General features: G+C 52.8%; 1 protein-coding gene and 6 non-coding genes across 8 annotated transcripts in view; 2 read left to right on the plus strand and 5 right to left on the minus strand.

The window, feature by feature from the left end:
- LOC142818187 (zinc finger protein RFP-like) overlaps positions 1-9,242 on the plus strand; it is a 42,147-nt gene extending 32,905 nt beyond the window's left edge. Inside the window, exon 7 of one of the 2 annotated variants that reach the window (XM_075912571.1) lies at positions 8,784-9,242. In XM_075912571.1, the coding sequence (XP_075768686.1) occupies positions 8,784-8,953 (170 nt within the window). In that variant the 3' untranslated portion in view covers positions 8,954-9,242. The remainder of the gene's footprint in view (positions 1-8,783) is intronic. The other variant, XM_075912569.1, reaches the window with a different exon arrangement.
- TRNAM-CAU (transfer RNA methionine (anticodon CAU)) lies at positions 1,299-1,373 on the minus strand. The gene has a single exon. It is a non-coding gene; the product is annotated as a tRNA-Met (tRNA).
- On the minus strand, positions 6,163-6,271 carry TRNAL-CAA (transfer RNA leucine (anticodon CAA)). The gene is made up of 2 exons: positions 6,234-6,271; positions 6,163-6,208 (listed from the first exon to the last, which is right to left on the minus strand). It is a non-coding gene; the product is annotated as a tRNA-Leu (tRNA).
- A 5,673-nt stretch (positions 9,243-14,915) lies between the features above and the next one.
- On the plus strand, positions 14,916-14,989 carry TRNAI-UAU (transfer RNA isoleucine (anticodon UAU)). Its single transcript has one exon. It is a non-coding gene; the product is annotated as a tRNA-Ile (tRNA).
- A 704-nt stretch (positions 14,990-15,693) lies between these two features.
- On the minus strand, positions 15,694-15,775 carry TRNAS-AGA (transfer RNA serine (anticodon AGA)). The gene has a single exon. It is a non-coding gene; the product is annotated as a tRNA-Ser (tRNA).
- A 2,644-nt stretch (positions 15,776-18,419) lies between these two features.
- On the minus strand, positions 18,420-18,491 carry TRNAE-CUC (transfer RNA glutamic acid (anticodon CUC)). The gene has a single exon. It is a non-coding gene; the product is annotated as a tRNA-Glu (tRNA).
- Positions 18,492-20,715: 2,224 nt separating this feature from the next.
- Positions 20,716-20,805, minus strand: TRNAY-GUA (transfer RNA tyrosine (anticodon GUA)). Its single transcript is given in 2 exon segments — positions 20,716-20,751; positions 20,769-20,805. It is a non-coding gene; the product is annotated as a tRNA-Tyr (tRNA).
- Positions 20,806-21,917: the final 1,112 nt, after the last annotated feature.

The following is a 21,917-nucleotide window of genomic DNA, read 5'->3' on the forward strand; positions in this document are numbered from 1 at the left end:
GTGCAGCAATTTCCTTCCAGCTCTGGCAGTGTCTGCAGCTGAGCAGCACAAAGGAAGATACAAGATCCCTGGGGGGGTCTTTGCCAGATGAATGTGCCTGAGGAAAGAAGCTGGAAGCGCAACAGACACACAAAAGGGGACGAGGGACAGTTTGAGTCACACACACAGCAGGGGGTGCAGCACAGCCAGGGACCTTATCCACTCACAGAGCTTCACAGCTTCTCTACCCCCCAAATCCCACCAGGCAAACTGCCCCATGGGCCTCGCCCGCACCATGCTCAGGGCCTGGGGATTGTCTGTCAGTTTGTGAGGTTTCTCCTTGAGGGCAGAAGGGATTGAGGGTCCCATCTGGGAGTGTCTCTGTGGAGATTTCCCCTTTCCCCAGGCTGCAGTGGGAGGGGCTGGGGCAGGCAGGGTTACAGGAGGGGCTGGCACTGAACCTCTGGGAGAGGCTAGAGAGAGGGCTGCAACCACATTGTGAGAATGGGATTTGAACAGTCCATCGCCTTAACCACCTCTCAGGTGCGGGGGTTTGTTTCAAATCAGCTGAAGTCAGTGCTTCAGGGAACCTTTGTGCCACTTGCTGGCTGGCCAGGGACACCCAGGGCGGGAAGGTTTTGCCTTTTCTCAATGTTCCCTGGATTGTTGTACAAAGCTCAGTGCTGGTAACAGACCCAAACACCCCCTGGCTACATCTACCCTGCAGGCTTCTTGCTCAAGAACTGTTTTCTGCAAGAATTCTTGTGCAAAAGGTCTTGTGTAACAGTGCGTCCACACTGCCATGTGCTTTTGCACAAGAGAAGTACTTTTATGCTAGAGAGCCCATGGCAGTGTGGACGCTCTCCTACCAAGAAAGCTCTGATGGCCATTTTAGCCATAGGGCTTTCTTGAGCAAGAGACCCCTGTTGCCTGTTCACACTGCCTCCTTGTGGATGAATGATTGCACAAGAGGGCTTATTCCGCGTGGGGAGAGGAATAACTTCTGTGCAAGAAGCCCTGTTGTCTGATGCTGAACTATAAATTTACTTGAGCAAAAACATGCCTGCAGTGTAGACGCTCTGCAAGATTTTGGGCAAGAACAGTTGCTCTTGTGCAAAAAGCCTGCAGTGTAGACATAGCCTTGCAGTGTAGACACAGCCTGAGAGAGACAAGGAAAGGAAGTGGCCAGAGCCTCCCCACAGCAGGCTGGCCCTCAACAGGACAGGCACATCTACACAGCACCCTCACCTCGAAGTAAGCTGTGCAGTGTCTTCTGTGTCCCAGAAGGGCATGAGTAAATGTGCACAAAGGTTACAATAAGGTACCACTGGGATTCGAACCCAGGATCTCCTGTTTATGAGGCAGGTGCTTTAAGCCAACTGAGCCATGGTGCCCACCTCCAAAGTCTCTTTAAAATGTCTCTTTATGTTTCCAGACAACACTTTTGTTTCCCAAAGAGCAGCCATTCCCCACTTCCCTCCAGCCATCGAGCCCAGGCAGTGTCTGGCCCCCTGGGCACAGAAAGCTACAGCTCAGTGGGCAGGGGGCTTTGGCTTCCTTGCCCATGGGATGATGTTGCAGGAAGGGCTGCTCAGCAGAGACGGGGTTCACCTGTCGAGGAAGGGAAGAGTATTTGGGTGCTGACTGGCTAACCTAGTGAGGAGGCTTTAAACTAGGTTTGATGGGGGCAGGTGCCCAAAGCCCACAGGTAAGTGAATCACATGGACACCTGGGAGATGGGCCAGAAATGGGAGAGAGCAGGGGCTGTAACTGCAGAGATAAAGGAGGGACGTGGGACCACTGGGAAGGAAAATCTAATCTGTGTCTTAGATGCTGGTACAGACAAACAGGACTATGGGTAATAAGCAGGAAGAAGTTGGTATCACAGGGACTTGGTGGGATAATACACTTTATTGGTATATTGGCACAGAAGGGTAAAGCTTGCTCAGGAAGGATTGGCAGGAAAAAGGGAGGAGGAGTTTCCTCAGATATGAAACGTGAACACTTGGCCTGAGGCAGAGATGGACACAGGAGTGGACTTGTCAGGAGTCTCTGGGTGAGGTTAAAGGGGTAAAACCCCAGGGTGAAGTCACACTAGGTGTCTATTCCAGACACCTCCCCAGGCAGAAGAGGTGCACGAGGCTTTTTAAAAAATTAACAAAATCATCCAAAGCGCAGCTGGTTTCACACACACTCAGCCTCACCCACAGCTGGGAAGCAGTTTGCAGGGAGCTGAAAAGAAACAGAAGAGGGGAAATTGGAGCCTGGCAGAACCAAGTCTTGGGATTCTTCTGTGTCCAGATGTGCTAAGCAGCTGGCAGCCAAGCTCCCAAGTGCTGGTCTGTTCCCACCCTCCCCAGGCAGGAGAATTCAGCGTCACCTACAGCTGGGACGCAGTTTGCAGTGAATTGAAAAGAAACTGGCTGGTAGAACCAAGGCTCAGGATACTTCTGTGTCCAGATGTGCAAACAGCTGGCAGCCAAGTGCTGGTTTGTTCCTGCCCTCCCCAGGCAAGTGAATCCCCTCCTCTGGGTGTTACAGGCAGGACTTTGCCTGTCTGGCTTTTAGCCAGGGAACTTTTCTATGCCCGGCAAACGTGACACCCACTGCACTGGAGAAACCAGTCCCCTGCCTTTTGCAAAGAGGCCCCTAGAAGCACTTAGCCCCCTTGTTGTCTCTGCCTGTAAAACAAGGAAAAAGCAAATATCTAACACTGGAGAATGTGGGTGTTGATTCCATTGCCTCTTACATGCAAAGCAAGTGCTCTACCACTTGAGCTAATTCCCCCACCTTTTATGGAAAAGGGATGCAATCTAGACACAGCCATTGTGTAGACACGGCCTTAGCGTGTCACTAAACTAGCCCCAAGACACATTCCTTGCTTGGACCAGTCACAGTCCTACCTGAATAGTGATAGAAATGTAGCCGTGTTAGTCTGGGGTAGCTGAAGCAAAATGCAGGACAATGTAGCACTTTAAAGACTAACAAGATGGTTTATTAGATGATGAGCTTTCGTGGGCCAGACCCATTTCCTCAGATCAAATAGTGGAAGAAAATAGTCACAACCATATATACCAAAGGATACAATTAAAAAAAATGAACAATTATGAAAAGGACAAATCACATTGCAGAACAGGAGGGGGATGCGGGCGGGGGGAAGGAAGGTAAGTGTCTGTGAATTGATGATATTAGAGGTAGGGAGAGTGGGATGTTTGTGAGTTAATGGTATTAGAGGTGATAATTGGGGAAACTATCTTGGTAATGGGTGAGATAGTTCAAATGTTTGTTGAGTCCTTTTTGGAAACCTTGCAAGACTTTTGTTCCACCAGACAAGAAATCTACTATACACACTTCTATTCCCTACAACAAAGAAAAGACAATAAATTTTCTAACCTGCTCCATACCACTAGCTACAACAGCAACTGCCTCAACCCACCGGATAATATTGTTAACCTCTCCAGCTACAAACTCAATCCAGCAGAAGAGTCTGTCTTGTCCCAGGGTCTCTCTTTCTGCCCCACGTCCCCCACAAACTGGATACAATTTTGTGGTGACCTTGAGGCTTTTTTTCGCCGCCTCCCTCTCCGAGAATATTTCCAAACCACCACTGAACATCAATCTGACCTACCAGATCCCCCCCTATCAACACCAAAGGAAAAATAATTCTATATGGACTCCCCCTGACGGTCGGAATTACAATCTGGATTTCTATATACACAGCTTCCGCAACAATGCACAGACTGACATTATTCGCAAACGACAACAAGTGACACACAATCTTAGCCGCGCTGAACACCATGCCATCCAGAGTCTCAAAAACAACCTGGACATTGTAATCAAACCAGCTGACAAAGGGGGTGCTGTGGTCATTATGAATAAGGCCGACTATAACCAGGAGGCAACCAGACAACTCTCGAACACCACATTTTACAAACCTCTCCCCTCTGATCCCACCTTGGAATACCAAAAGAAACTACACTGTCTCCTTAAAAGCCTCCCCACAGCTACTCGGGAACAAATCCTCACAGAATCACCTTCTGACCCCCGACCAGGATTGTTCTACCTACTTCCCAAGATCCATAAACCTGGGCACCCCTGACGTCCCATCATCTCTGGTATTGGCACGCTCACTACTGGTCTATCCAGCTATGTAGACACTCTTCTCAAACCCTTCGTAACCAATACCCCCAGCTATCTCCGAGACACTACTGACTTCCTAAGGAAACTACAAAACATCGATAACCTCCCCAATAATACCATCCTAGCCACCATGGATGTAGAAGCTCTATATACCAACATCCCACATGAAGACGGATTACAAGCAATTAGAAACACTATCCCAGAGGACACTACTGCCAACCTGATCGCAGACCTATGTAACTTTGTTCTCACCCACAATTATTTCCAGTTTGAGAACAACTTATACCTCCAGATCAGCGGCACAGCCATGGGTACACGCATGGCCCCACAGTATGCTAACATCTTTATGGCTGACCTAGAACGTTTCCTCAACTCCCGTCCCCTTTCACCCTTCCTCTACCTACGGTACATCGATGACATCTTTATGATCTGGACGCATGGCCAAGAAACACTGGAGATATTCCACAGAGATTTCAACAACCTACACCCCACCATCAACCTCAGCCTGGACCATTCTACACGAGAGATCCACTTCCTGGACACCACCGTACAAATCAACAATGGAAAATTAGACACCACTCTCTACAGAAAACCCACCGACTCATACAGTTACCTACATGCTCCCAGCTCCCATCCAGAACACACCACACGATCCATCGTCTATAGCCAAGCCCTTCGATACAACCGCATCTGCTCTAATCCCACTGACAGAGACCAGAAGCTTCAGGATCTCTACCAAGCATTTATAAATCTCAACTACCCACCCAGAGAAATAAAAAATCAAATTGAAAGAGCCAGACAAATACCTAGAAACCATCTACTTCAAGACAGACCCAAGAAAACGAACAATAGAACACCACTTGTCATCACCTACAACCCCCAACTTAAACCTGTCCAACACATTATCAATAAACTACAGCCTATATTGGAACAGGATACCATACTCAAAGAGGCTCTGGGAGACAGACCCATAGTCTCCTATAGACAACCACCTAACCTCAAGATGATTCTTACCAACCACCACAGGACACACCACACTAATACCAACCCTGGTACCTTCCCTTGCAACAAACCCCGTTGCCAGCTTTGTCCACATATTCATTCTGCTGATACCATTATTGGACCTAACCAAGTGAGTTATAAGATCAAGAACACATATTCCTGCGCATCCAGAAATATAATCTATGCTATCATGTGCCGAAAGTGTCTATCTGCTATGTACATTGGACAAACATCTCAGACACTTCGCCAAAGGATTAATGCCACAAAACAGATACCAGACAAGATCACAAAGAGAAAACAGTTTCTTGCCATTTTAACCAGAAAGGACACTCTCTCAATGACTTAACCACCTGCATTCTGCTACAAAGACCTTTTACATCTGCACTTGAAAGGGAATCCTCTGAAGTGTCATTCATGTTAAAATTCGACACTTTCCAACAAGGACTTAACAAACATTTGAACTATCTCACCCATTACCAAGATAGTTTCCCCAATTATCACCTCTAATACCATTAACTCACAAACATCCCACTCTCCCTACCTCTAATATCATCAATTCACAGACACTTACCTTCCTTCCTTCCCCCCCCCCTTGCATCTCCCTCCTGTTCTGCAATGTGATTTGTCCTTTTCATATTTGTTCATTTTTTTTAATTGTATCCTTTGGTATATATGGTTGTGACTACTATTTGATCTGAGGAAGTGGGTCTGGCCCACGAAAGCTCATCATCTAATAAACCATCTTGTTAGTCTTTAAAGTGCTACATTATCCTGCATTTTGGAAACCTCCTGGCTCCTCAGACCACTGGTCTGGATGGTGCGTTACAGACGTTGGAATAATGGAATTGCTGTGTAGATGCTCTCATTGTTATTGCAGTATAATGGCCGTTATGCCCAAGGAACGCTGCTGTGTAGATGCAGCCTAGAAGAAATGCTTTCATGAGCATGTGGGAGGAGCAAGGGCTTCTACAATGTCAGGAGAAATGGGGAAATGAGGTCACCTCTCTAGACATAAAAGAGATGATTTAAGAAAAGAGGATGTGTCAGGAGTGGGATTTGAACCCACGCCTCCATTTGGAGACCAGAACACCCAACTAAGGGAAAGACAGGTCCTTGAGTATGGTGCCTTAGACCACTCGGCCATCCTGACATCTATGCAGTCACCTCCAATGACAGTTTTCTTACATGTAAGAGTTGCTCGGGGAGGCAGCAGGAGCACCTCTCTTTCCCCATCTAACAGCCGCTCTACAGCCCAGCTGGGTTTATCCCCACTCGCCCTCATCTACCGTTGTGAGGTGTTTTGCAGGGAGCTGACAAGAAAGAGAAGAGGAGAAAACTCTGGCCGGCAGGACTGAGGTTTGGGATTCTCCTGTGCCAGGGAGTCTGTGTCAGTGCGCCTGGGGATCCTGAGCTGGGTGTCTCCTGGGTTTGTTGGCTCCAGACCAGGGGTGTCTCTTCTGCAGGGCGATGCTTGTTCCCGGGGCTAACGCTTATCCCTGGGACACACTTTGTGCAGGGACCGTTGGTCTTTGTGCCACAGTACGTGTCTGGGATGTGGGAGTGTGGAACCTGCCTCAAATAGACACGTATCTGCCCCCTGCAGTGTTCTGCTTGAGACCCCGGAGCCCTGGCTTTGACTGGTGCCTGGCACGTGGGGAATTAGATCTAGGGGGAGATTTCTAGAGCCCCACAACAGCTGCTGCTCACATGAAGATGTGCACATCTGTCTGGGGTTACTGGGCACCCAGCCTGCTTCCTGTCCCTGTCAACCTGGGCAAAGCGGCATCACTGGCTCAGGGGTTCCTCTCCTCAGTGCACTGCAGAGAAAACCCTTGTGGGTTAAAGGGCCTCAGGGAGCCCAGAGCAGAGGGAGCTGGGAATCTAGTCCCATTGATCCCCTCAACACACACACACAGTCCCAGCCCCAAGCCCCCCCACATCCCTAATCCTGTGCCCTGATTCCCACATCCTCACCCCTGTCCTGAGCCCCACCCCCCACTGACACGCTCCCCAAGTACCTACCTTGAGCCTCCCACACTCCACTCCACACTTTAATTTCTTACAGGTACTGTCCTATCACAACCCCTCCCCCAACTTCCTGCCTTGAGCCTTCCCCTGCCCAAGGGGTGGTGCCCAATAGAACAGGCCCTGTAAGAAATGTGTCACTTTCACCCCTGGGAGCAGCTCAGCCATGCAAAGGGGCTGCCTGGGGTAGGACATTAGCCCTGGCGGGCAGGGGTGGGTGTGGCAGTGACATCACAAGGGCCTTTTGCAGCCCCTCAGCTTATTGGCTAACGGAGGTTGAGAGCCTGTGTGGGGGGAAGGGAAGTAACTGCCTGAGAAATGTTCTGGGCTGCTGGCTGGGAGTGAGTCAGGTAAGTCTCCCAGCCAGAGCCTGCCTCTGGCACCCCAGCCCCTCCCTTCCCTCAACCCACTGGTACCCCATGTAAACCAAACCCTCTGCCCCCATCCTGAACCCTCACCCCTCCCAGATCCTGCACCCCAATCCTCTGCCCCAGGTCACAACCCAGCCTCCTGCAACTGTTCCTGCACCCCAATCCTCTGCCCCAAGCTCCTGTCTGCACCAACCTGCATCCCAGACCCCCTCCTCCTCCATTAATAGCATGGAAAAGTGCAGCCCTGGGAGTGGTTCCCCATCAAAAGTCATTGCCCAGGCCAGCCCTAACCTGTGCAGCAACCCAGCCCCCCCCAACTGCTTAATGATCCCTGCCCTGCCAGGGGCTCAGGACTCTGCCCATGGAGCTGCCATGTCTTCTCCAGAGCCCTTAGGCTGGCACCGGGGAGGACTGAGTCCAGACAGTGCCCAGCAGAGTGCAGCAAGGGCAGAGGGAAGAGCTGGGATGTGCTGGTGGGGCCAGGGGTTGTTCTGAAAGGCTGCAGGCGCCGTTAGACCCTTTTTTTCCTTCCCTGTCTCACCCCAGCGCTGAGGAACACTCAGTGTCGGTCTGAGCATCCATCCTGCTCTGGGACGTGTCTCTGTGGCAGGAACCTGCCCAGGCGGCTCTCGCAGTGAGGCCCCTCCCTGGCAGCACCGAGCAGTGAGAGCTGAGTGAAGGGGGAGGCAGGAGCAGGGGGAGAAGGCTCCATGACTGTGTCAGAGGGAGGCTCTGCCCTGGCCAGTGGGGAATCGTTGCCTCTCCGAGGGGCCCAGGCCTGGTGGGTCATTTCCCCAGGTTACTGAGTGGGGGCTGGAGCCAGTTCTGTGTTGTCGCCTTCAACAACCAAACTGAACCAATGGATCTTGTGCCGACCTGACACTGTGCTGGGCTAGTGCTGTGTGTGCCACAGAGCTTCCTGCAGGGCTGCCCACATGGGAGAGCGGAGGGGCAGTTTGAGTCACCCAGCTCTGCCCTTCTGAAGGGCTTGTGAAAATGGCAGGTGCTCTCTAGGCAGTGAGGGAGAGGTGGGAAAGGGGCCCTGAGAGAACCTCTTGGGTCACAGCTGCTGTAACAATGAGGTAAGATGAATGACTTGGCAGATGTCAGGTGAAAAGTGAGGCTGGTTTTTCTGACTCTGAATTGGACCCAGGCCTCAGCAGTGAAAGTGCTGAATCCTAACCACTAGACCATCAGGGACACCTGCACATGGGGTCTTTCCTTACCTGCACTAGCCTTTCACAGGCCACTTTCTCTCCCCTTCAGGACACGGGTCCATTTTCCATTGGCCAGAGGGGACAAGAACAGAAACCAAACAGAACAGCAGAACAGCCAGACGGGGCCATGCCAGTTGTCCAACTAGCCCAGGATCCTGTCTCACAACAGCAGCCAATTTCATTGCCCAGTGGGAATCCTCAGAACAGACAATTAAGTGATGCCTCCTGTCGCCCATTCCTAGCTTCTAGAATACACCAGCTAGGGACACCTGCCCTGTCCATCCTGGTTAAATGCCATTGATTGACCTTTCCTGCATTAAATTATCCAGTTCTGTTTTGGACCTTCTTGCAGATTTCACCTTCACAACATCTTCTGGCAAGGAGTTCCACTGGGCGCAAAAATGCTCCCTTTTGATTCACTTTTAATTTGGTTACTTACCAGTTTCATTCTGTCACCCAGGATCTTGAGTAGGAGAATAAAAATTCTTATTTGCTTTCTGCACCCCTGTCATCATTACATAAACCTCTGTCCCATCGCCCCTTGCTTGTCCCTTTCCCAAGCTGAGAAGAAGAAATTCCATGAACTCATGTGAGCTGCTCTTCCAAAGAAGAGGCATTTCCCGTGGAAAAGATGGCCAAGCCCAATGCCCTACACAGAGCCCCAGAAAATACCAATGGACACTGGGCACTTGTAAAGCTCCCTCTCGGGTAGCGCTACGGAATGGATCTGGCTGGCCATCGGGCTGACTAAGGCCGTCAACAGACGAGTCCCAGTGAGACTTCTCAGCCCAAGTGCAGAGACTGTGGAGTCTCCCACTCCCAGCCCAGTGGCAGAGGGGCAGCACCCTGAGGAGGCGGGTCCCGAGGCAGCGGAGACCTTTGAAGGGAACGGAGATGTAAGGTAAGAAGGAAGGAGAACAAGTCACCTCTTCCCAGGTGAGATGTGGTGGGAAACTACCAGATCCGGTGCAAGCTGAGCTCCAAGGGCGGGTTCCTCCTTGCAGGTCCCGGATTGAGAAGCACCAAGGAGTGCTGTGCATGTGCATGTCCAGAAGGAACATGGATGAAGGAGCAAGAACATGGGAGGGTGTCAAAGCAAGACCCGGAGAGAGGGGGGGAGCAGGACAGGGGCTGGGTGGGAAGAAAGGTCTCATATGACCTTACCTGGGGCCAGGCACCTAAACAGGAGGGAACCCAGCAGCCGGGGTCAGGGGGGACAGAGGCACTTACTTGTGCCGGGTAAATCCTCTGCTCTGGTGGGAGCAGCAGCAGGGTAGGTGGGTGGGTGCTGGGGGCAGGGGCTCCCCATTCCCCCTGGGACAGAGGCCCCTGTAGAAGCCCTGTGGGGAGGGGGTGGGGCAGGCTGTGCTGGAAAAGGCTGGGGGTGGGTGACTGAGTGGGGTGGGGATTGAAGAACAGGACCCAGAAGCCCTGATGCTGAAGCTCACCCTCAGATCAGACCCTGACGGATCAGAGTAAAGTGCCTCAAAGGAGCTACAGCCCCACAGTCCGGCCTAGGGATGGCTCAGCCAGTGGGTTAGAAGCACCGGGACACAGAGAGACTCAGGAGCTGCTCAGAGACAAGCACTGGTGAGAAGCAGAACAATTCCTAGAGCAGTCGATTGGTTCTGGCTCGTTTGCTGGGACTTGTCTCATTTGCATCCCTTGTCTGGAAAAGGGTGCCAATGTAGACACAGCCAAGGAGAACAGCAAAGTCCTGAGTCTCCTCCCTGTGACTGGCCCCTGCTCAGCCAATCAGAACTGGGACTAGAACTGGAAGACTGTGTCCACACTGGCATGTTATTGTGCAAGAAGGGCCACACTGCCCACTTGCTCTTGTGCAAGAAGTTTTACTGTAAAAGTGTGGTAAGAGAGGGCTTCTTGTGCAAGAGCTACTCTCTTTTCTAACAGGTGTAAGTCCTCTTGCACAAGAGCTCTTGCACAAGAGGGCAGTGTGGACACGGGACAGGTGTTTCTTGTGCAAGAAAGCCCAATGGCTAAACTGGCCAACAGAGCTTTCTTGCATAAGGGAGTGTCCACACTGCCATGGATGCTCTTGAGCAAAAGCACATCTCGCACATGGCAGGGTGGATGTGTTAATGCGCAACATGCCGCCACAGCCAAAGGGACTTTCAGAGATGAAGTCTAGTTCCCTGCCTCACAGCAGAACAAAGCACCATCCAGATCGATGTCTCTCCAAAACAGGAAGCTACCAGGAGTGGGGTTCAAACCCACGCAGATAAACATCGATTGGATCTTAAGGCCAATGCCTTACCCACTCCGTCATCCTAGGGATGGAGAAAAGGCAGACGTGCAAGTTCTCTCCCCAAATACCCCAGGGGCTCACTCTCAGAGTATCTGCCCGTCCCATCTCTGTGTCAGGGCTTCCCACCGAAAGGGTGAAAGAGCCGCCCCCTCCCCCACGGTGAGGAGGGAAGCAGGGAAAAGGGAAACTAAACAAGATAAAACCCAACGTCCCCAGGGAGTCCGAGGGACAAAGGTCTGGTGGGGAAAATACCCCCCCCCCCACCTTCACCTAGGCTATGTCTACACTCCCAGCTTCTTGCACAAGAAATATGCAAATGAGGCTAAGCGTGGAATATCATGGAGCCTCATTTGCATACCTAATAAGCTGCCATTTTTGCAGAAGACGCTCTTGCTCCAGAAGGAGCTGTCTACACTGCCCCTTCTTGTGCAAGGAAAACCCTCTTGTGCAATGCCGCTATTCCTGAAAATTATCGTCGTAGAGGAATTGCACAAGAGAGTTTTTGTTGTGCAAGAAGGGGCAGTGTAGACGCTCCTTCTGGCTCAAGAGTCTCTTCTGCAAAAATGGTGGCTCATTAGGTACGGAAATGAGGCTCGGCGATATTTGACGCTTAGCCTCATTTGCATATTTCTCATGCAAGAATCCGTGAGTGTAGACACAGCCCTAGTGTTTTCCCTGCCTTGCATTTGGCCACCCCCCATGGATCAGGCCAGTGATTGCTAACCTTTTTTTAATACCATGGACAGCCAAACCCATTCACAAACTTTTGCCAGACTGGTAACATATTTACATAGCTGCATATACATTATGCAAATAAGCAAATATGGAACTAAACCATTACCAGTCCCTAACAGATCAGTGTTTGCAGGTATCTACACTTAAAAATTCACAGAAGAAATTCCCCTCAGTCTCTTGGGGGGGGCAGCTCTTCCCCCGGGGGGCTGGAGCCTGCAGAGGGAGGGGCGCAGGGAGAGGCATCCACAGAGGCAGGGGGCATTTGCGACACCCTGGTTATAAACTTCAGAAATGTTGTGGGGGCAGAGAAGTTGGTGCCCCCAAGTGCCACCACCAGTCACCTCTGCCCTCCCCCTGCCCCATGGGGATGGGGGAGCTGCCATTGTATCTTTCCCCATCTCCTTCTGTACAAGGCATGCCCTGTGTCTCCCCTTCCCCAGCCAGGCTGCTCTTGCTCCCCCAGTCTCCTCCCAACCTCCCCTGCCCCCTTTCCCTTCCTGTGACCCCCCCCAAGTTTCCCTCCATTGCACCCTTGCTCCCAGCCACCCACTGACTGGCATGATCCCCCCAACCTCCCTTCAGCACCTCCTGCCTCCCCTTCCTGCCCCCACCTCACACATCTCTGTTCCCCTTCAACCATCTTATCTGCCCCCACCCCACTTGATCCCCCTCCCCACCCTCTCTGGGGTGGCTCTCCCCGCCCCATACGAGCAGGTAGCAGCTTCCCTGGCCCCAGGCTGGGACCACAGCCCCCTCTGCTGAGGGCAGCCTGGGGCCAGATACCCCCACTGCAGCCCTGGGGGGTCTGCTCTTCTGGGAAGGAGAGGGGGGCCTCTCCTACCTGCCCCCACAAATGCTGCCCACCCTGGGGTGGGGGCCGGGCAGGGGCTGTCCAGGCTGGGGGCGCTGCCGTGGGAAAGGTTCCCAGGGAGCAGCTTTCTACATCCCACCGGCCCTGTGGGAGATTCCCCCTCCTGGCTGCAGCCCAGGCTCCAGGGGCCCAGCAGTGCTGCACCTAATGCTGGGGCTCAGGGATCCGCCCAGAGCCATTTCCAGGGGCCCTGCAAGCAGAGGGCAGGAAAGGAGCCCGGCTGAGGCTTTGCAGAGAGCTGGCTGGGGACCTGGCAGGAGGAGGCTCCAGCGAGCACAGAGCCTGCGCAGGGCCAGCCTGCTGGGAGGGGAGCAGGAGCATCCAGCACCATTCAGGCCAGCGGCAGCCGACACTGGGGGAGCTCTGAGACTCCAGGGCAAAGGCCTCCAGCCCCCCAGCCCCTGGGGTTAGGTGGCCCTGGAACCAGGCCCCCTGGAGTAGCATTGTGGCCGGGGGGCTCTGACCCACAGGGGGCTGGCCCCAGAGCCCGGGGCCTGGGAGTCTGGTCAGTAAGTGAGACTCGCCCGTCAGTCCTAGCAGCTTTCTCCCCAGCTGCCGTTCCTGCCTGTCCCGTGCCAGCGCCACACGCAGGCCAGTGGGGCAGGACAGGGGGTGTCAGTGGGGCCCTGCTCTCAGTCTGTCCCTCACAGGCCCTGTTGGCTGCTGGATGGTTCCCCCCACCCTGCACGAGCTGGTAGCAGCTTCCCTGGCCCCAGGCTTGGATCACAGCCCCCTCTGCTGAGAGCAGCCCTGGGCCAGATCTTCCCACTGCAGCCCTGGGGGCTGCTCTCTGGGAAGGGGGGGGTCTCTCTTAGCTGCCCCCCCCCCCGAGTGCTATACCCAATGCTGGGGCTCAGGGATACACCAGAACCGGGCCCTGCAAGCAGAGGGCAGGAAAGGAGCCAGGCTGAGGCTTTGCAGGGAGCAGGCCGGGGACCTGGCAGGAGGAGGCTCCAGCGAGCACAGAGCCTGCGCAGGGCCAGCCTGCTGGGAGGGGAGCAGGAGCATCCAGCACCATTCAGGCCAGCAGCAGCCGACACTGGGGGAGCTCTAAGACGCCAGGGCAAAGGCCTCCAGCCCCCCAGCCCCAGGGATTAGGTGGCCCCCAGCCCCTGGGATTAGGTGGCCCTGGAAGCAGGCCCCCTGGAGTAGCATTGTGGCCGGGGGGCTCTGACTACAGGGGGACTAGCCCCAGAGCCCAGGACCTGGGAGTCTGGTCAGCAAGTGAGATTCGCCCGTCAGTCCAAGCTGCTTTCTCCCCGGCTGCCGTTCCTGCCTGTCCCGTGCCAGCGCCACATGCAGGCCAGTGGGGCAGGACGGGGGGTGTCAGTGGGGCCCTGCTCTCAGTCTGTCCCTCACAGGCCCTGTTGGCTGCTGGAGGGCTGAGCCCGTCACCCAGGCCTGGCGCGGGGATGGAACATGGGGCACGTTTCCCCCTGTGAGCGTGTGCGGGGGCAGGAGGGAGCCACACGGGCCCGACTGAAGGTTTTGTGCTGGGGCTGGAGGCTTAAGCCCGAGCTGTCGGCCTCAGCGGGACTTGCTCCTCCCCCCTCTCCTGCCTTGCTGCCTCCTTTGGCCAGCAGCGCTCAGGGGCAGCCGGGAGAGCCAGCACCAAGGGCAGAGGAGGCCAAGGCACAAGCCCCTCAGAGGGGACAGGCCTGAGGCCTCTGGCTTGCCCAGGCTCATGCCAAGGGGCTTTCTGTGGTGCTGGGCAGGGGAGGGAGGCCAGGCCCAGGCCGGTGGGAGAAGGGGCAGCGCCTGCCAGGGCAGCAAGGGGAGCTGCAGGGAGCGAGACGCGGCGTTTCTGCCTGAATCACTCAAGGGTCCTTCTGCGGGTGAAGCGCCTGTGACACCCCTGTGCTGCTGGGTTCTCCTGCCCCTCCCCTGGGAGGCCGTCCCCTTCGGGGGGCTCTTGCCCTGGCACTCATCCAAGGGCCACCTGGGCAAAGCAGCCTGCCCCTTGCACCTTCCATAGCTCAGCTGGCAGAGCAGAGGCCTGTAGCAGGTACTCGGCAAGTGCCCTTAGGTTGCTGATTCAACTCCAGCTGAAAGGAGAGATTCTTCTTCCTCCCCCTGGCTGCAGGCCCGGCCTTAGGACCAGGCGGCTGCCTTGGGTCTGTCCCTTTGGGGCCTGGTGCTACAATTAACAAAAAGGTTTTGGGTTCCAGCTGCCAATCTAACGTCTTAGGCTGCGCAGACCTCAAGACACAGCAGGAGCTGGAGGGGAACGGTAAACGGCTGCACTTTGGAATGGGAACATGTTCTCTGGAACCATAAAGTAGAACAGTTTGAGGGTTGTTTTGAAGGAGGGCACCATGGCTTAGTTGGCTAAAGCAGCTGCCTTATAAGCAGAAAATCCTGGGTTCAACTCCCAGTGGTGCCTTGTGGTGAGGCCAATGTGTCTCTTCTTTCCACCATATCCCAACACGTATCTGGAGTTGGTTTTACTGTTTGCTGGTGTCCTAACAGTGGAAGTAGGATGGCAGCAAAGAGCTGGTGCTGGTGCCCTCTGGGTTTGATTTAGCTAGACTTATCTAGACTTGCTAAATCAAACTCTGGGAGATGGATTGCAGCAGAAATCTCCACCTGAGTGAAGACATGGCCTAATGGTGCAATTAGTTAGATGCTGACCACAGCCAGTCTGAGCCATTCTAGTGCTCCGGGCATGTGGCACTGCCCCCCGGCTCATGGTGCTCTGCCCCCCGGCTCATGGTGCATGTGCGGCTCCACCCTGGGTGCACAGTGCATATACAGACCCTCCCCCTCCATGGAGCTTGTGGTGGCAGGATGCTCTTGTGCTGCACAGCCTGGCCCTGCCACCACCGCTGGCGTGCAACCCAGGGTCCCTTGGGGCAGGCCATGCAGAGCCCCACAGATGCATGGGGAAGGGCACTGCTGACAGGTGCTGTGGAGGTTAATGCAGCCCCAGGGAACTGCTGCAGCCTGCCAGGAGCCAGGGCCTGATGGCAGCTGCCCCACTAGCTCAACCCTAAATCCAGTCCTGATGCCAACAGTAACAGCCCCACTGCTGGTAACTCACAGAGGCCCTTGCTGCCCGAGGAAGAGGTGTGGGCAAAACACAGACCACACTGTGAGCAGGATTTGAACCTGCGCAGGGAAACCCCATTGGATTTCTAGTCCAACGTCTTGACCACTCGGCCATCACAGCTCTGGGTGAATTGGATCCAGGGAAACTGGTAAATAATGCCAGTGCACAGCCCTAATGTCACCTGCCACAGAGTTCACACAGCAAACCATTGCAACAGCTGTGTAGAGGAGTCCCGGCCGTTCTGCTCTTAGGCTGCCTTGGAGGTGAGTTCTGCTTCAAGGTCTTCCCTCCTCCTTCTTGGTCTTCCTTTCCCTTTTCCTTCCTCTTCTCTTCTCCCCTTTTCCTTCTTCTTGCTGGTGTCCTTGGATCCCAGTTTATAAAGAGAAATTCAAGTACCGCTTAGTTCTACCTTAACCAATTATTTTAGTATAATTTCACTATCCAGTCGGCTAAGATCGAGCGCTTCCAGCCTCTTGGAGAGCCATGTCACAGGCACAAGCCCCCAGAGTTCCCTCTGGCCCTTCCAGGGATACATCGCAGGACCAAGCAAGTGGCAGCAAGTGCCGGGCACTGTCATGGTCTGGGCCAGAGATAAAGATGTGGTCCAAGGAGGAGTCTCTGCAGGTCCTGCAGTCCAGGCGGAGGAATGCAGATATTTATGGCTGAATGGTTGACGGCCTTGCAAAGAAAGGCCACCTCCCCCCACCCCAGACCAAGTCAGAGCCAAGGTCAAGAAATTGCGGCAGGGGTATGTGAGGACCTGTGAGCGCAGTTCCCGCACTGGGGAAGCATCGCAGCACTGTGCATACTATGAAGAACTGGACCAAGTCCTGGGGGTTGGGGAACCCTGTCTCCAGGTACAGTTGTGGAGTCTGGGATGGAGACACCTGGGCAGCAGCGGCCGCAGCTTCAGGATGACAACCCTGCTGACCAGCAGCTCCAGGATGAGGAGAAGGAGGATTCCAGGAACGTCATGACCCTCACCCTGGAACCGGTCCCCCAGATACAGGAGGCTTCCCAAATGTCTTCGGGCACCCGGGAGGGATCATCAGGTGAGTGTTGTGAGGTTGCAACACACACACAGGGCAGGCGGGAGCACAGGAGGTGATGCGCTATTGTGACGTGTCATGCTGATTGTAGGTTGGGGGACACCACACATGTGTGACCCCATAGAGGGCCATCCTCCCCCCACCATGTGTGCAAGGCACCACCTGCTCCTGCAGAATGTGCTGCCAACGGCTAATTTCCTAACACTGGATGCAAACAAGCAAGTGTAATGGGGATGTAGCTCAGTGGTAGAGTGTTTAACTGTAGGCAAAGTGGTTCCTCGTTCAACTCCAAGTGCCTGCTGAAAGGTTGGTCAACTTCATTGAAACCTTTGCATCTCCAATTGCATCACATTCTGAATTTCTGCTGTGCAGAGATTCCTAAATTACTGCAAACCCCTAGGCTGTGTCTACACTGGGCCATTTATTCCAGAAAAGGAGCTACTTTTCTGGAATAACTTGCCAGCTGTCTACACTGGCCCCTTGAGTTTCTGGAAAAGCACTGACGATCTACTGTAAAATTGTCAGTGTTTTTCCAGAAAAACTATGCTGCTCCCATTCAGGCAAAAGGCCTTTTCCGGAAAAACTGTTCCGGAAAAGGGCCAGTGTAGACAGCACAGTAGTCTTTTCCGCAAAAAAGCCCCAATCGCGAAAATGACGATCGGGGCTTTTTTCTGGAAAAGCGCGTCTACATTGGCCACGGATGCTGTTCCGGAAAAAGTGCTTTTCTGGAAACGCATCCTGCCAATGTAGACGTGCTTTTTCCGGAAATACTTATAACGAAGTATTATAAGTTCCATTTTAAGCATTTCTGGAAAAGGGTTCCAGTGTAGACGTAGCCCTAATGTGTTTCTGTGTCAATGCGCATAAACCAGGCAAACCCATCTCAACTGAAACAAGTTAAAATCTGCTGTGTCTGGGTTCTAGTCCCATCAATTCCGCAAGGGTGTGATCTGAAAGTCCTTGGTCTACCTGGGCTATGCTGTGCAGAAGAACAAGAATCACACCCACTGGGGGAGGAATGGCCACTATCTTTCAATTTTCTGGAGTTTGATTTAGCAAGTCCAACTAAGACTCACTAAATCAAATTCAGAGGGTACCCCACCAGCTTCCAGTACTTCTGTTCTTTGCTCCCTTTGGGTTCCTGAAGTAGGGACATAGCCAGGCTCAACTGACGGAGGCCAACTCTCGCTATGTAGGGTATGTTTACACTTGCACCCTCTTTTCCAAAAAGGGATGCAAATGTAAAGACTGAAAACTATAAATGAAGCCACCAGGGACACATACAATGGGCCTCCCCAGTTCTACATTCCCCACATAAAAACCAGAGAGTTTGTTCTTTCAACAGGGAAAAGTCCTGTTTGTGTTACCAGCAAGGGGAAGGGGAGAGGGAGAGGGAAGGGGATGTGTTGGGGTATGTTGAGGTTGGGAGGTAGGCACAGAGGGCAAAAAATGAGGAGTAATGTTAGTTAGTTGAAACCAAGGGGCTGGGTTTGAACTACTGCAGAAAAAAGGACTCTGCCCCTGGAGCTGCCTTGTCCTCTCCAGAGCCAGAGCCTCCTCTCCAGAGCCCTTAGGCTGGCACTGGGGAGGCCTGAGTCCAGGCAGTGCCCAGCCAAGGGGGAGGGGTTAGGGTTAGCCCCATGCTAGGTCTCAGCTGCTGTAACATGTGGCAAGAAGATTGACAAGGGACATGTTTTGGGAAAGTCACAGCTGGTTTCCCTGACTGGGAATTGAACACAGGCCACAGCAGTGAGAGTGCAGGATCCTAACCACTAGACCATCAGGGACACATAAAACAAGTTTCTTTGCTCACCTACACTAGCCTTTCGCAGGCAATTTTCTGTCCACTTCACGATGAGGGGGGGTCCATTCTCCCTTGCCCAGAGGGGACAAGAACAGCCAAATAGAACATCAAAGCAGCCAAACTGGGCCATGCCAGTTGTCCAACTAGCCCAGGATCCTGTCTCACAACAGTAGCCAATTTCATTGTCCGGAGGGAATGACAGTTATTAAGTAATCCCTCCATTCCCAGCTTCAGGTATACACCAGCTAGGGACACTTGCCCTGTCCATCCTGGTTAAATGCCATTGATTGACCTTTCCTGCATTAAATTATCCAGTTCTTTTTTGGACCTTCTTGTAGATTTCACCTTCACAACATCCTCTGGCAAGGAGTTCCACTGGGTGCAAAAATGCTTCTTTTTTTAACTTGGTTACTTACCAGTTTCATTCTGTCACCCTGGTTCTTGAGTAGGAGAATAAAAATTCTTATTTGCTTTCTGCACCCCTGTCATCATTACATAAACCCCTGTCCCGTCACCCCTTGCTTGTCCTTGTCCCAAGCTGAGAAGAAGAAGTTCCATGAACTCCTGGGAGCTGCTTTCCAAAGAAGAGGCATTTCCAGCAGAGAAGATGGCCAAGCCCAATCCCCCAACACAAAGCCCCAGGAAATACCAGTGGAGATTGGGAAAGCTCCCTCTCGGGCAGCGCTACGGAATGGATCCGGCTGGCCATCGGGCTGACTAACGCCATCAACAGACGAGTCCCAGTGAGACTTCTCAGCCCAAGTGCAGAGACTATGGGGTCTCCCACTCCCAGCCCAGTGGCAGAGGGGCAGCGCCCTGAGGAGGCAGGTCCTGAGGTGGAGGAGATCTTTGAAGGGAACAGAGACAAGGGAGACGTGTGGTGAGAGGAAGGGGAACAAGTCGCCTCTTCTCAAGTGAGACGTGGTGGGAAACTGCCGGTTCCGGTGCAAGCCGAGCTCCAAGGGCTGGTTCCTGCCCCAGCGGCTCCTTGCAGGGCCTGTCTTGAGACTCCCCAAGAAGTGCCGTGTGTGGCCAGGAGAGAGGGTGTTTACAATCCAGACAATCAATGTTTGCTGCACTTCTCCCTCCCCTCAGTGATGCTAAAGCTCAAGGCCAACTCCCCAGGCCACGCAGCTGGTGGAGATGTGCATGTCAGAGCCTCTGCCCACTGAGCTGTAGCCTTCTGTGCCCAGGGAGCCAGACACTGCCAGGGCTGGAGGGAAATGGTGAATGGCTGCACTTTGGGAGGCAAAGGTGTTATCTGGGACCATAGAGTAGAACAGTTTCACAAGGCTCCCTGAGGAAGGCACCATGGCTTGGTTGGCTAAAGCACCTGCCTTGTAAACAGGAGATCCTGGGATCAAGTCCCACTGGTGCCTTGTGGTGGACTTTGTTTACTTTTTCCTATGTCTTTCTGGCCTCTGACACTCCAGCACTGGGGCACTTGAGCCTTTCAGCCAGATTCAGACCAGATCGGTCAGAGTCTCTCGTGCTCATTGAGGGGGATTCTGGACTTGCTGCTTTGGAAACCAGGGTCACATTGCAGAGCTCCCCCAGGGCCGTCCCACGGTGCCACCAGCCCAGCACCAGCTGCTCTCTCTGCCCTCAGCAATGTGGCTGGCCTCTGCAGTCCTGGCTTTCCTCCTGCTGCTTCATCCCTCTGGCTATGACTACACGGCACATTTATTTTGGAATAAGCTGTCCTTGAATAGTGATTCCAAAATAGTTTATTTCAAACTAGCACATCTACACTGCCGGGAAACCTCAGAATAGTCTGAGGCAGGCTCCCCAGTGTAGACGACCTGTCTCAGAAGAATAAGTTAGTATGTCCACAAGAAGGGGCTAGTTCAAACTAGCAGCAGTGGCGCAGCTACACAGGCCTTATTTTGAAATAGCTAATTTGGAATAGGCATTAGTCTTTGTAAAATGAGGTTTGCAGAAGTCGGAAAAAGCCGTCTGATACTTCAGAATTATTTCAAAATGACAGAATTGCTGTGTAGACTCTTGCATTGTTGTTGTGGAATAACGGCCATTGTTCCAAAACAACTTTTGTGTGTGGACAGAACCTGCACAGCCCAAGAAATGTGATTGGCAGCTCATCCCCACCATTGTTTTGTCAATTGCAGTGCAGGGTTCTGAAGACATGGACCCAAGGTAACCACCTTCATTGTCTTCTGCTAAGGCCAGGCTGGAGGGAAAAGAATGGCTCCTTTGAGCCAGAGTTGAACCAGCGACCTAAGGATGACTTGCCAAACACACGCTACAGTCCTCCGCTCTACCAGCTGAGCTATCAAAGAGTGCCTGAGTATGTATTCTTTGTCCAGGTTGTCCTTTCTGCAAGTCTCAGGGCAATCGCTCCCCCCAAGTATATGGCATTGCTGATGAGGGGCAGAGGTGCACAGAGGCTGTCACAGGTACTTCACATGCAGACAGACCCCTTCAGTGAAACCTGATCTAGATCCATCCATGTCACAGCAAAAGGAAGAAAGTTGGGTTCTTCTCATGTGTCTTCTTTGTTCCAGAGTCTCTAGGGGTGTGGAAGGGTCAGGTCTACAAAAAAACAAACCAATTGAATGAACCTTAGTCTAGAAGCACCCCTGAGGGTTTCCTTCTATCTTTGGCCTGGAAAGGTCTTCTGTAACAATATGGTTTCTCTGTAACCCTATTGGAAGGCCTGTAGCTATTCAGTAGGTCTAAGCTAAAGCTTTCTTTTGCAGCCAGACTGAAGAGCAGCAGCAATTAGTTGTAAAGCCTGGAGTCACATACTCATATTCCAGCTAAATGACACTGAAATAGTGTCACACTAGGCTGTGAGAAGGGGATCCTGTCCTAATGGCACCCACTGGTACCAGATAAGAAACAGACCTCAAGATGGGTAGAGAAAACTTAGTTAAACACCGTTTTGTCTGGGAAGAAACTGCTTATCAATTGTTGTGTTTGTGCAATGGGCATTCTATGATTATTGTCCTCCCTTTCCTATTGTTTGTCTGTGTGGTTGCTGTCTGGCTTGGATCTGTTTCTGTCTGCTGTAAAATTAATTTTGCTAGATGTAAATCAACTAAGGTGGTGGAGTATGATTGGTTAGGTAAATCACAATAGTATCTTATGACTGGTTAGCAAAATTATACTAAAGTAATTGGTTAAGATATTGCTAAGCAGGACTCAATTTTCACTATATAAACTGGGGTCCAAGAAGGAGACCAGCAAGAAGAACTCGCCTGTGAAAGAGCCTTCGACAAGAGCTTCCAGGACACCTCTGCACAACCCTGAGTAGGGCAACAAGGGACCCAAGCCCTGAGACCCCCAGCTCAGAGTGGAACATGCCTGGCCCCTCAGAGAGGACATCTCAAAAACCTGTGTTTCTATAGGGCTTTGAACTAAGGAGTTGCTGTATGTTAAACAAACACAG

The sequence above is a fragment of the Pelodiscus sinensis genome, chromosome 31, assembly GCF_049634645.1.
Source record: "Pelodiscus sinensis isolate JC-2024 chromosome 31, ASM4963464v1, whole genome shotgun sequence".
Taxonomy (NCBI): domain Eukaryota; kingdom Metazoa; phylum Chordata; order Testudines; family Trionychidae; genus Pelodiscus; species Pelodiscus sinensis.